The sequence below is a fragment of the Loxodonta africana genome, chromosome 21 (genome assembly GCF_030014295.1).
Source record: "Loxodonta africana isolate mLoxAfr1 chromosome 21, mLoxAfr1.hap2, whole genome shotgun sequence".
Classification (NCBI taxonomy): Eukaryota; Metazoa; Chordata; class Mammalia; order Proboscidea; family Elephantidae; genus Loxodonta; species Loxodonta africana.
In genome coordinates this window covers 23,036,758-23,050,251 of record NC_087362.1, presented here as the reverse complement: position 1 = coordinate 23,050,251, position 13,494 = coordinate 23,036,758, and the positions used below count along the sequence as shown (strand labels likewise).

Sequence of the window (13,494 nt, the reverse complement as noted above, 5' to 3'; positions counted from 1 at the left end):
AATATTCCATGTACTGCCAGAAGAAGGAATAAATCTATCTTGGAAGAAGCACAGCCAGACTGCTTCTTAGCGAGAATGGCGAGACCTTCCCTCACATACTTTGTACATGTTGTCAGTAGGGACCATTACCTGGAGAAGGACATCATGCTTGGTAAAGTAGAGGGTTGGCAGAAAAGAAGACGACCCTCAGTGAGATGGATTGACACAGTGGCTGCAACAGTGGGCTCAAATATAGCAACAATTGTGAAGATGGTGCAGGACTGTGTGGTATTTCATGAGATTGTACATAGGGTCACTATGAGTTGGAACTGATTAGATGGCACCAGATAACAAGAGCAACAACAGTGTTTGGTGTTATCATGACAGGAACTCATTGAAGAAGAGTTTTAGGCAGAGATACGACATGATTAGATTTGTTTTGAAAAGAACACACTGGCTGCTGGGTGGAGAATGGTTTGGAAAGGGATGAGAAAAAGTTAAACTGAATATTGGATTATTTGATTTGCTTTCTACACTGACAACACTTTAAAAATGTGCATTTTCATTTATTCTTCGGGAGTTTATAATGCTGGAATAATCCACTCGTCTGGCCGTACTGTTTCAGTTTTTTAATCCTGTTGTGACAATAGTTATTAGAATTATAAAGTGTAGTGGAAACCCTGGTGGTGTAGTGTGGTTAAGTGCTATGGCTGCTAACCAAGAGGTTGGCGGTTAGAATCCGCCAGGCGCTCCTTGGAAACTCTGTGGGGCAGTTCTACTCTGTCCTATGGGGTCGCTATGAGTTGGAATTGACTCGACGGTGGGGTCGCTATGAGTTGGAATTGACTCGACGGCAGTGGGTTTGGTTTGGTTTGGTTTTTTTTCAGTGGTACTAAGTGGAACTGAAAGACAAGTAAGAAAAATACTCTGGTTATTTTAAGACTGGGATCTCTCATGACTTTTTTCTTTGAAAAGTTGAGAAAGACTGAGTATTCACGTATTTTTCTCACCCCAGAGTGCACAGGTACCTTGGCTTTCCACTTGTGTTGTGTGAGTGGGTCTTTGTTGACCTGAGCACGACTCATTAAGCTTCAGGGAAGGTAGCTCCTAGTGCTTTTTCCCCTGAGGTGAATGACCTGAGTTTTGGGACAAACTCTTTGTCCTTGGGCCGATAGTTTTAATTATTTTAGCCTTAAAAAAAAAAAAAAAAAAAAAAAAAATTTTTTTTTTTTTTTTTTTAACTATAAAAAGGGGAGTGGACAGCCTTGTTTCTGAGGTTCGTTGCTGCTTGGACATTCTCTGAGCTTGTGAGATTTCCCCTTGCTTATCTGCTGCAAGTCTTGAAGTATCCTAGCCTTTTTCTAGGGATTATTTAGCTCTGACCTTCATTCATCTGTTTGTCACATTTTAGGTGTTGCTGTGAAATAATAATGCCTTCTTATTCTTTGTGTTGCACCATTTCACATGCTGATGCTGATTTTCAGAACAACGAATGACCTTTGCATAGCCAGAGTGTTGACTGCCTGGTCTGTTAACCAGGATTGCTGTAATGAAGTCACAGCCAACAGTGTTTTAAAAAATGAACTGTCTTTTGGGTTCATCAGAATCTTTTTTCAGAAATGTTAGTCTCTTTCTTTCTACCCCTCATAGCCAATTTGAGTAATTCTTAAAGAAAAACAATCTCTGAAGAGGCTGAAAATCATTATTTCCTGTCCTTGCATCAACTTCCCGCTGCCCAGAAAGGGTAGCTGAGAGTGGTTTCCTGACTTCTGGGAAGGGAGAACTTCCTTGTTTTCAGCACTCTGCTCTCGAGCTCTGTAAGAGGTAGAATATCAGCTATGCATTAAGGTGTTTTTGTGAACCGTTTGCTGATGGACACAAAATTTTAGAAGTAAAAGTCACTTTTCTTCCATTTATAGCACGTGAGGTGTACTTGGGGAGGTGTGGAGATAGGAATTTTGTAAGATTTAGGGTGTAGAATTAAAATCGTTTTGTACTAAAGGTATGTGACACTTTCTTTTCTGTCTCATTTTTTTAGATGGGAGGCCCAGAGGCCTAGCTCTATATCCCAGCCCAGTGTGAGCTGGAGTAATTTGAAATTACTTGCTTTAAATTTAAAGTGTATGTTCGATTAAACCGTGTGGTGAGTTTTAACAGTTTTTTGAACAAGTGTTAGTAAGCACCTGCCTTTCCTTTGAAATCAGCTAGCATGCCCAAAAAAAAAGGCTGTCTGAAAAACAGTATCAGACTTGGCCTAGGCCCTTCAAGTGTTTATAGACAGCTAATGGAGTTTAGAGAAGAGGAGGAGGTTGTGGAAGATTGTGTGCAAAATGTGGATACCAAAAAGCATTCTCACCGGAGAAATCAGCACGGCCTGGGGTGGCTTCAGCTGGGCCCTGAAAAGAGGGCAGTAGGATCTGGATAGGGAACGGGAGAGGGGAAGTAGTTTCTGGTCTGGATAACTGCATGATCTAGGAGCAGGGGGAAGGGAGCCTGTTGGATAAAGTGAATAAAGGGTTTATGCTGGGGGGTCTGTAGAACCGCATAGGAGGTAAGAGGGGGCAGAATTGTGGCAGCGTAAATACCATGATGATTTTGGACTTCATCTTCTGGGCTTTGGGAATTAGTGAAGGTTTTTGAGAAAGGGAGTAGCATTGTAAGATTAATGATAATGGAGGAAAAATTTGGGATGTCAAAGGATGGGTCTGGTGGTGTAGTAGTAGAATTTTTGCCTTCCATGTGGAAGACCTGGGTTCAATTCCCGGCCAGTGCACCTTGTGTGCAACCACCACCCTTCTGCCACTGGAGGCTTGCAAGTTACTATGATGCTGAACAGGCTTCAGTGGAGCTTCTAGACTAAGACAGACTAGAAAAAAAGGCCTGGCAATCTACTGCCAAAAATCAGCCAGTGGAAACCCTATAGATCACAGTGGTTCAGTCAGCAATGATCATGTTGATGGATGGTATAGGACTGGGCAGAGTTTCATTCCACTGTGCTTGGGATCACCATGAGTTGGGGGCCAACCTACCACAACTAACAACAGCTACTGGTAACAACACTACAGCAGCAAATCTCTGGCAGAAATTTAGTTCTTAACTTTAAATTTCTCGAGCATGGGTGTAGGGAAGTTTTTCAGAACACCGTCTTCGAAATCAAACCAGTAGTTCTTTACAGAGCGCTTATTATGCACAGCACATTGAATTGGGTCCATGGAGGAGACAAAAGAACAGACTGTATCCTAGACACAAGCTGCATTGAGAAAATTAGACTGTGAGATTTTTGAGGTGGTTTAAAAAGAAACGGTCAAATGATAGCATTTTAGCCTTTAAAATAAATAAAAAAAAATAATAAACACCTGCTTTTTAGGCTATGGGATAAACCATGCTTGAACATTAAAAATTTTAATGAGTATTAGTAGGAGCCAACCTATTTAGTTTTGCATGTATTTAAAAGGGAGATAATTTTGATCTTTAAGTTGTATTTCAGGGAAAATCATAAGAAACAACTCAAATGTTCTCCTTTATACCACACACGAGCCATGAATATTTATTCAGTAATAACAGCAGTTCTTACATTCCAGGAGATATTTTAACACAAAAGCCTGAAGCTCTCTCTTGGAGGAGTAGTCACTGTATTAACCCTCCCAGGACTTCTAGACTCATAGACCCAGATCACTGTTAGGGTTACTGCTGGGATTAGATTATCTGTTGTGCATCCTTGAAAAATTTTAGTTGTGGCTGTTCTTTGTTAATTTGTATTTTATTGCTTAGATGGCAGGTGATTTAAATAATGAATTTCAAGTGAGCCTGCCCTTCCCTTCATAGCTTTATGTCACTTTTTTTTTTCTTTAAAAGGGGAATTTTAGGAAATTACATACGGTGTGAATTTTTTTTAGTTGTTGTGAATATATATATTTTTCTTTTCTGCAGCGTAGCACATTGTCAGATTCTTTTGTTCTCATGTTGTACTCGAGTAGAACATAAAACAATTCTTGAAGGACAGAGCATTTAGGAAGATCCCCAAAATAAAGCAAACTTGTTTAAGAAAGTTAAAGTGTCATTTTGAAGCCAACAGTCTCAGTTGAATTGGTAATATTCTTCAGTGTTTCATAAGCACTTGCAATTGATTTCTTTTTAAGTTGTACGTATTGAGCTTGGATAGGAACATTAAACATTTCATAGAACGTGAAGAAAAGAATGGCTGGTAGTAAATGAATGTACTAATCCAGCCTCCTTTTCTTCTTCCCTTTCACCCAGGTTCCTGGATACCTACCACGTGTGAGATTCTGTGCTACTTCCGAATTTACCTTCAGTATAAAAAAAAAAAAAAAAATTTTTTTTTATCCCCTATTAGGAAACCCTGGTTGCCTAGTGGTTAAGTGCTACGGCTGCTAACCAAAGGGTCGGCAGTTCAAATCCGCCAGGCGCTCCTTGGAAACCCTGTGGGGTGGCTCTACTCTGTCCTGTAGGGTCGCTATGAGTTGGAATCGACTTGTTGGCACTGAGTTTGGTTTCATTGGGTTTATCCCCTATTAATGAGATACTTCTTACTTTGGTGATTTTCTTGTAAATTGTTATGGCTAAGAGTATCTACCTCTTATGACTTATTTTACGAAGTGATACTTTTTTAACAGGGAAATTTCCTTTGAACATCTTATATATCTTACCCGTCTAAATACCCACGAAATCAAGTTTTTTACCCGCACGCTCAGAAACTCACCTCTGCATTACTTTTTCCCCCTCTGGAATCCTTGAGCATCTTCATCTCGCTACTCTGCCCTCTCCCCACCATCTTTTCCCTGTCCATCTGTTCCTTGTCCCTTTGTTCACTTTACTTAGGATTATTTTCTTCATCTTCTCCTCTGACCAGGTTTTCTTGACAGTTCTTAAATCTGGAGATACGACCTTCCCTTCTCTTCCGATTCATTGACATGCTTTCTCCAGTGTGTTCTTGTGGCTCTGTTTTGTCATTTTTCACTGTTATTCTCCCATCTTAATTCTATCCGAAAAGAACGCTAAATTCTCTGTTTCTGGGACCCTTGACTGGTTTAAAGCAGTTTCTGAGTCATTGACTTTAGTAGGGTTTTCTATGACTTTCCAAGTTGACTGTCTCGTCTTCCTGTTAGAAAATCTCAGCAAGTATAAATCTATTGAGGGGGCTTTGGTGTTTTTCAGTACTGATTGTGGTGTTTAGTCTTATTAAACTCAACATCCAGGTTTTCCCTGTGTTTACCTGCCACCAAAATTTAAAGATGCTACTTAGCATCATGGTTCTAAGAAGAAAAACAAGACAGCAGTGACACTTTTCATGGAGGTCTGTGGTTCTTTGAGGTTGCTGACATTTTAGCCAGGTTGCATCTGCCTTGTCTATTAGATGACATTGTCAGTTAGAAGAGGTTGGATTAAATGTAACCAATTTAAATTCACTATCGGGAAGCCTTTCACCTTTAAAACAGCTCATCTCTTTACCCTTTGTGCTAAGTAGCCCATGCTTTGTGATACAGCTGTGTCCTGAACAGCATCTCCACATCTGGCCTCAGCCCTCTGCTTCCTAATCAGTTTCTAATTTCCTTGGCTTCTGGCCTTCTGCATCATTTCTTTTTGTCTTGCACTTCTTTTTTTGGCCTAACACCTGATACTGTTCCCTGGTACCAACTTTTGGGCCCATTCCTAGGCTACGCTACATGTTTCACCCGTGGGCTGTGGCTTACAACTCGTCTCACCCACCTGGCACCTTGGATGGTATTCTCATTCTGCTCCATGTGGCAGGAAAGCCCTCCACATTTTCCCTGGAAACTGAGGAAGAAAGGTGGACAGATGCCATATAATCTCTACACTCTATCCACCCTGTAGAAAGTAAATTCTTATTTCGTATAACCAGCAGCTATTTTTATATCTCAGCGCTGATGGCACATTTTACTTTAAGAAGATACACACTGTATCTTAAAAGCAGTGATAATTTTTCTAGTCTTAGGAATTCATTAGTTTTATATCAGAAAACCAAAGGTTGTTTTGGTATGTTCAGTCATAGGTTTCATTCATTTTCAAAGTAGTTTTTTTTCCTGAAAAGGACCAGTTTTCATGGTATTGCTTTATTTAGGAGATGGAGTGCCCTTTTTTCTGTGCCATTTGACTTTTACATAAGGCCGATGTAACTCTTGTTCTTCTCCCTTTAGATATGAGCTTAGAAGCAACTTTCTTTCCAAAGCCATCCATTTAGTTTGGGCTTTGCCTCTCCTTTGTGTTCTCAAACACCCTGCACTGGTCTCAATTTAATAATCATAGCTCCATTTTGCGCTTGCCTGTTACCTTGTCTCTCTCCCCTGCTGGGCCGTAAGCTCCTTTCTATCAGTGATGTTATCTTACTTATTGTGCTATCACGGTACCTGATAGAGTACTTGGCACCTAGTAGGCACTCTGGATAATGGAGCCCTGGTGGGGTAAAATGGTTAAGTGCTCGGCTGCCAACTGAAGGGTCGGCAGTTCGAACCCATCAGTCACTCTGCTGGAGAAGAGACCTGGCAATCTGCTCCTGTAAATATTCCAGCTGAGGAAACCCTAGGAGCAGCTCTGCTCTGTCCCTGTAGGGTCACTGTGAGTTGGAATCCACTCAGAGGCACCTAGCAACAACTACAAGGCACTCTGAATACTTGGTGAATGAATAAATGGAAATTTTGTAAGTAACAACTTTTATTTATTCCATTATTCTGAGAACTTTTTTTCTATAGTCCATTCCTTCACTAGATTTCAAATAATAGGAACATAAACCCAGACACTCACCACCTAAGACTCTGAGCATAGACTGCTAAAACAAGTTTCTTTTATTTAAGTTGCCGGATTTTCATTCTTAGCACTCTCCATCTCACCCAAAAGCCATTCACCTTCTAAGCATGCACATTTGAAAAGATGTAAGGGCCAGATGTAGCGTACACACATTGGCTAAAAGGTTGGTCAGATCTCGTCTTTGTGTGCTGTTTTAAAAGATGTTACTGCTAGAGACAAACAGATAAAAAAAATGAACACCAAAACCAAGTATGTTTTTCATTTGTACTGTAGCCCATAGAGTCAGTGTGAATTAACCCAGGGTGTGGCTGCATAATAATTTTGACAGTGTTTTAACTTAATTGGTTAACTAACATCAACTGATAAGCCAGTAAGCTAATTATGTAAGTGATAGCCAGCCGGTGTTATGTTAAAACAGTTTGGATCAATGAGTAATTGTCAGTGAAGCTGGATGTAATTAATTATGTGATTTTGAGGTGTTCAAGTGTAATTCCACTTAAGTTCCATCACAAAACTAGAGTACTAGGAACGATTACCAATGAAAGGAAAATAAGCGTAAAGGTGCACTTGGCTTATTTTTAAGTTGTGTCCGCATCCCCTGGCCATGATAGCAAAACCCAGATGGGCCTGTTCTAGAGAGACTCCATGCTAACTCAACTGATATCTGACTTACTTCCTCCCCTCCTTCACTCACACCCTTCTCTTTGCTGCTTCAGGTCTCCAGACCATAGCACACACTGTTCCCTCAGCTCAGCGTTCTCTTGCCCTTTCATGGTCCAGCAAACTTTTACTTGTTTTTAAAACTTAGCTTAAGGTCGGTAGCAGCAGGAGGTCTTTTCTGACCTCCAGTCTGATTCAGATGCTCCCTTACTCCTATAACATCTTTAGTACAGTGTTTTCTACTGTGTCCTGGAATCATTGTGTTGCCAGGCCTTTCTACTAGTTTCCTTAAGGGCAGAGGTAGTTTTGCTCTGCTTTGTTAAAACTTCATTTTTCTAAATATTTTGTATGGGTCCACTAAAATTAGGCCTTTATAAGCTGTATATGGAACTTAAAAAAAAAAAAAGTTCTAGTATATAGTATGTTAACTGATAGTTGTTATTTATAATTGCTATTCTGTGTTTTATTCAAGCTTTAACAAATCGTATAATCACACAGCTTCAGGTAGTTTTGCATAGCGGTTAAGAGGCTCTGCAGTCAGACTCTGTGGATTTGAATCCTGGATCTGATACTAGTTGGGGAACATTAGCCTGGTTATTTATCTTTAACTTTGGTTTCCCCAGCCATAAATTGGGGGATAATAATAACAATAGGTTGTGGTGAGGATTAAATGAAATGATACCCATACCTAAAGATCTTGCATGGTACCGTCTTGTAACCACCACTGACTTTTCCCACCCTAGTTGTTTGTGAACCCATGGAATTCATGAAATTGCAGAGTAGTTTGATATTCTCAGAGCAGGCGGTAGACTTTGTCAGTTCTCCACACTGATCTGAAGGAATTATGAATTAGTGACATTGTGCCCCATTGCATGACTCTAAGATAGGACCTGCCTGGTATCTCATATAGCATTGTGAGCCATTAAATCAGCTTCACCCATGAACCATATCACTACTGCCCATTGATCCCAACCCATAGCAACCTTGTAGGACAGAGTAGCACTGCTACAAGCCTGTAGTCTTTATAGGAGGCCTGGTGGCACAGTGGCTAAGAGCTTGGCTGTCCACCCAAAAGTTGGCAGTTAGAATCTACCACCCACTCCTTGGAAACCCTGTGGGGCAGTTCTGCTCCGTCCTGTAGGGTGGCTATGAGTCAGAATCTGCTCGACGCCAACAGGTTTGGTTTTTTGGTGTTCAGTCTTTACAGAAACAGACTGCCTCATCTTTCTCTTGCAGAGGGGCTGGTGGGTTTGAACCATTGACCTTTCTGTTAGCAGCCGAGCGCTTTAACCACTATGCCACCAGGGCTTCTTCCATGAACGATGCTTCTGTCCAGATGGCATAGCAAACTCATCAGTATTAAGGCCCTGGAATGCAGTCATCACTGAGGCCGCAGTACTCTTTTTTTCTGACAGTTTCTCCTAGACCGGGGGTAGGATAGATGTCAGTAGGCGCTCCGGAAAATTTTGGTGAGAATTCAGTGGGAACAAGTTTGTAAGCAGTGTGGACAAGTGGGTAACTTCAAGGACTTGATGAATCTTGTGTGAAAATGTGGCTCGTAAGCAACTAGAAGGTTACAGAAGCAGACAGGTCCCCAGTAGGAAATAAGCAGAATAATGAGGGTGGGGGCAACTATGAACTATGTATACTATACATATACTGCAGTGAACATTGGTATCCAAGTATCTGTTGGAGTCCCTGACGGCACTTCTTTTGCATATATATATAGTAGTGGAATTATTGGGTCATATGGTAATTCTGGAAACCCTGGTGGTGGTGTGGCTAAGTGCTATGGCTGCTAACCAAAGGGTCGGCAGTTTGAATCCACCAGGCGCACCTTGGAAACACTATGGGACAGTTCTACTCTGTCCTATAGGGTCGCTTTGAGTCGGAATCGACTCGACGGCATTGGGTTTGGTTTTTTTTTTTTATTTATGGTAATTCTGGGACACTGGTTTTGCAGTGGTTAAGAGCTCAGCCGCTAACCAAAAAGTTTGAATTCACCAGCCACTCCTTGGAAACTCTGTGGGGCAGTTCTACTCTGTCCTATAGGGCCGCTATGAGTTGGAATCAACTCGATGGCATCGGGTTTGGTTTTTTGGTTTTATGGTAATGATAGATTTAACTTTTTGAGGAACTCCCAGACTTTTCCACAGTGATTGCACCATTTTAAATTCCCACCAGCAATGGATCAGGGTTCCAGTTTATCTACATACTCACCAAAACTTGTTATTTTTCATGTTTCTGATAATAGCCATTCTTGTGGAGTGAAGTGGTATCTCATTGTGGGTTTCATTTGCTTTTTCCTGAAGAGTAATGACATGGAACAGCATTTCTTGTGCTGTTAGCCATTTGTATACCTTCTTCGGTGAAATATTTATTCAAGTCTTTTGCCCATTTTTTTTTTATTAGGCTGTCTTTTTTGTTGTAGAGTTGTAGGAGTTCTTTATGTAGTCCAGATAATAAACCCTTATCAGATATAGGAGCCCTGGTGGTGCAGTGGATAAGAGCACAGGCTGCCAGCCAAAAGGTCGACAGTTTGAATCCACTAGCCACTCTTTGGAAACCCTGTGGGGCAGTTCTACTCTGTCCTGTAGCATCACTGTGAGTCGGAATTGACTTAGTGGCAGTGGGTTATTATCAGATATATGATTCCCAAATATTTTCTCCCATTCTATAGATTGTCTCTTTACTTGGTTGATAAAATCCTTTGATGCATGGAAGTTTTTAATTTTGATGAAGTTCAATTTATCTATTTTGTCTTACTGCTTGTGCTTTTGGCATCCTATCTAAGAATCCATTGTCAAAAACTGGGCCCCAAAACATTACTCCTGTGTTTTGCTCTAAGAATTTTAGTTCTTATGTTTAGATCCTTGATCAGTTTTGAGTTAATTTTCTTATATGGTGAGACATATAGGTCCAACTTTCTTTCTTTTGCATGTGGAGATCCAGTTGTACCAGCACCATTATTGAAGGCACTGTTCTTTTCCTGTTGAATGGACTTGGCACCCTTGTCAAAAATCAATTTACCGTAGGTTTGTAGGTTTATTTCTGGACTTTCACTTCTGTTCCATGGGTCTACGTGTCTGTCCTTATACCAGTACCAGATGGTTTTGCTTACTGTATTTTATAGTACATTTTGAACTTGGGAAGTATGAGTTCTCCTACTTTGTTTTTTTTTCAGAATTGCTTTGGCTATTTAACCCAGAAGAAAGCCCATTTAGGGCCCTTGCGATTCCAAATGACGTTGCAATTTGAGAACAAACTTTTCCATTTCTGTAAAAATGGCTGTTGGGATTTTGCCTTAGATTACTTTGAGTAGTATTGACATTTTAACTGTGTTAAGTCTTCCAACTCAGAACACGGGGTGTCTTTTCACTTATTTAGGTCTTCTTTAATTTCCTTCGGAGCCCTGGTGGTGCAGTTGTTAGAAGCTCAGCTGCTAACCAAAAGGTTGGCAGTTTGAATCCACCAGCCGCTCCTTGGAAACCCTATGGGGCAGTTCTACTCTGCCCTTTAGAGTCGCTATGAGTTGGAATCAACTCGATGGCAACAGGTGGGTAGGTAAGTTGTAAAGTTACATTCTTGATTGGAGATTGTTCTCTCCTAATCTAGGGTTTACCGTTACAAAATTTCCCTCTGAGCACTGCCTGCACTTCATCCCAGAAGTTTTGATATTTTGTGATTTCATTTTCATTTGACTCTTAAGTATTTTCTGATTTCTTCCCTGATTTTTTTCATTGAACCATTGGATGTAATAGTGTATTGCTTAATTTCTACATATTTGTGTATTTTCCAGTTTTCCTTCTGTTATGAATTTCTAGTTTCATTCTATTATAGCCTATAAAGATACTTTATGTAATTTGAATCTTTTAAAATTTATTGAGATTTTTTTCGTGACCTGGCATGTGGCCTATCCTGGAAAATGATCCATGTGTACTGAGAAGTATGTGTATTCTTCTGATGTTGGATGGAAAAAAATGCTTTTTAATTTTACACATGGGATTATTTTCTATCCTTGAGGAATGAGATATTTTGGTTTGGTAAAATGTTCTCATGAAGTTAAGCTTCAAATGCCCAAATCTCTTTTAAGCAGCAGGTAATGAGTATAATTTTGCCTTTATTTGATGGCCTAGGGTCATTTTAAATTTCTTTCTTTTTTGTACTTTGATACAATTTAGTTTTCTGCATGTGTTTTATTTTCTTTTCATCTTAGTGTCAGACTGTCATCTGCCACTTGTGTCGTTATTGTTCTAAATTCAACCTCCACTTTTACAGCCTACCGATGGTTTGCTGCCAGTAATTTCCTTTAGGTTGATAAAGCAATAATCAATTTTGGGAAGATTTCTCTATTAAGTGAAGGCAAGATTCTGAGGGAGGGCCCCGTGTGTGTTGGGCCTTTGTCATGACTGTATTCTTCATACTTCTTGTTTAGGGACCCTGTTCTAATGGATGACAGTTTTATTAAGTAAGTCTCAACTTCTAAATAGCAAGCTTTTACTGTAATATTTTTGCACAGGGTGTTCCGTACGTTTATTATTGGTATTATCTTAATTTTTTTTCTTCTTTAATTTGTAAACAGTCAGAATTTGCTGTGCGATGTCACAATTGTGGCCGAAGACATGGAAATCTCTGCTCATAGAGTGGTGCTGGCTGCCTGTAGTCCTTATTTTCACGCCATGTTTACAGGTATGAAATATTTTAGCTATGGGCATTGTTTTTTAATGTATATAGATCTGATCTTTTATTTTCTTATCACGTTTTCTTTTGTTATTAACATTTTGTTTATCATGAGATTAGGCATTGTAATGGAAGAAAATAGTCTTGTTTCCTTCTAAATTCCCCCTTGTCTTTGTTTTTCAGTGTTGTGATCAGTGAATATGTATATATATACACACACAATTATTTGCTCAACTTTCTCCCCTTATATTTACATATATTTGCTCAGTTCACCTCTCCGTCATTTATAACAGCTTTTGACAAGTTCCTGTTTTGACAAAAAGAAAGCACTTTTAGTATTTTACATTTTTCTGACGAATTTCACTTTTCTTCATTCACTGTTTATAGTGAACAAAGGAATATTTATTTAATCTTCTTGATTTCGAAATATAAGAAAATAGGGTGGTTTATTGACATGCTTAGATTTTAGGCAACTGTAAAAATATGCAAACTGGTTTTTGTATTTCTGAGAAAAGTAATTTATGTCCATTACATTTCAAGCTTCCATCCTCATTTTTTGTTTAAGTTGTAGGTATAGTTCTTTGATTTTGGCCCTTTCTTCTTTTTGGATGTGTGCATTTATAGATATCAATTGACCTCTGAACACTGCTTTTGCTATATCCCAAAGGTTCTGGTAGGAAGTGTTTTCGTTCTCATTGGATTCTATAAATTTCTTTATTCCGTCCTTAATTTGTTCTGTAGTCCAATTGTTTTTGAGCAAAGTGTTGTTCAATTTCTGTGTTTGATTTCTTTTCCCCAATTTTTCAGTTATTGACTTCTAGTTTATGGCTTTATGGTCAGAGGAGATGCTTTGTAATATTTTGATGTATTGGATTCTGTTAAGGCTTGCTTTATGTCCTAATACGTGGTCTATTCTAGAGAATGTTCCATGTACGTTGGAAAAGAAAGTACACTTGGATGCTGTCAGGTGGAGTGTTGAGTATATGTCTGTGAGGTCAGGTTGGTTAATTGTGACATTTAGCTTTTCCGTGTCTTTATTGAGCTGCTTTCTGGATGTTCTGTCCTTCGCTGAAAGTGGTGTGTTGAGGTCTTCTGCTATTATTGTGGAGCTGTCTATCTCTCTTTTCAATGCTGTTAGAGTTTGTTTTATGTATCTTGCAGCCCTGTCGTTGGGTGCGTAAATATTTAATATGGTAATATCCTCCTGGCATACCCAGTGCCGTCGAGTTGGTTCCGACTCATAGCGACCCTATAAGACAAAGTAGTAGTGTCCCATAGGGTTTCCAAGGAATGCCTGGCAGATTTGAACTGCCAACCCTTTGGTTAGCAGCCGTAGCACTTAACCACTACTCCACCAGGGTTTCCCCTCCTGGTATATTCTCCCTTTAATCG

At 39.7% G+C, this 13,494-nt stretch overlaps 1 protein-coding gene across 4 annotated transcripts in view; it reads left to right on the top strand.

Moving 5' to 3' along the window:
- KLHL2 (kelch like family member 2) overlaps window positions 1-13,494 on the top strand; it is a 130,892-nt gene that overhangs the window by 22,740 nt on the left and 94,658 nt on the right. For 2 of the 4 annotated variants that reach the window (XM_010595597.2, XM_010595601.3), the window contains one exon: window positions 12,005-12,111. The exons of 1 other annotated variant lie outside the window; for it this stretch is intronic. In XM_010595597.2, the coding sequence (XP_010593899.1) occupies window positions 12,005-12,111 (107 nt within the window). Of the gene's footprint in view, window positions 1-11,857; window positions 11,891-12,004; window positions 12,112-13,494 lie in introns of those variants that run through there. One more of the 4 variants, XM_064273597.1, reaches the window with a different exon arrangement.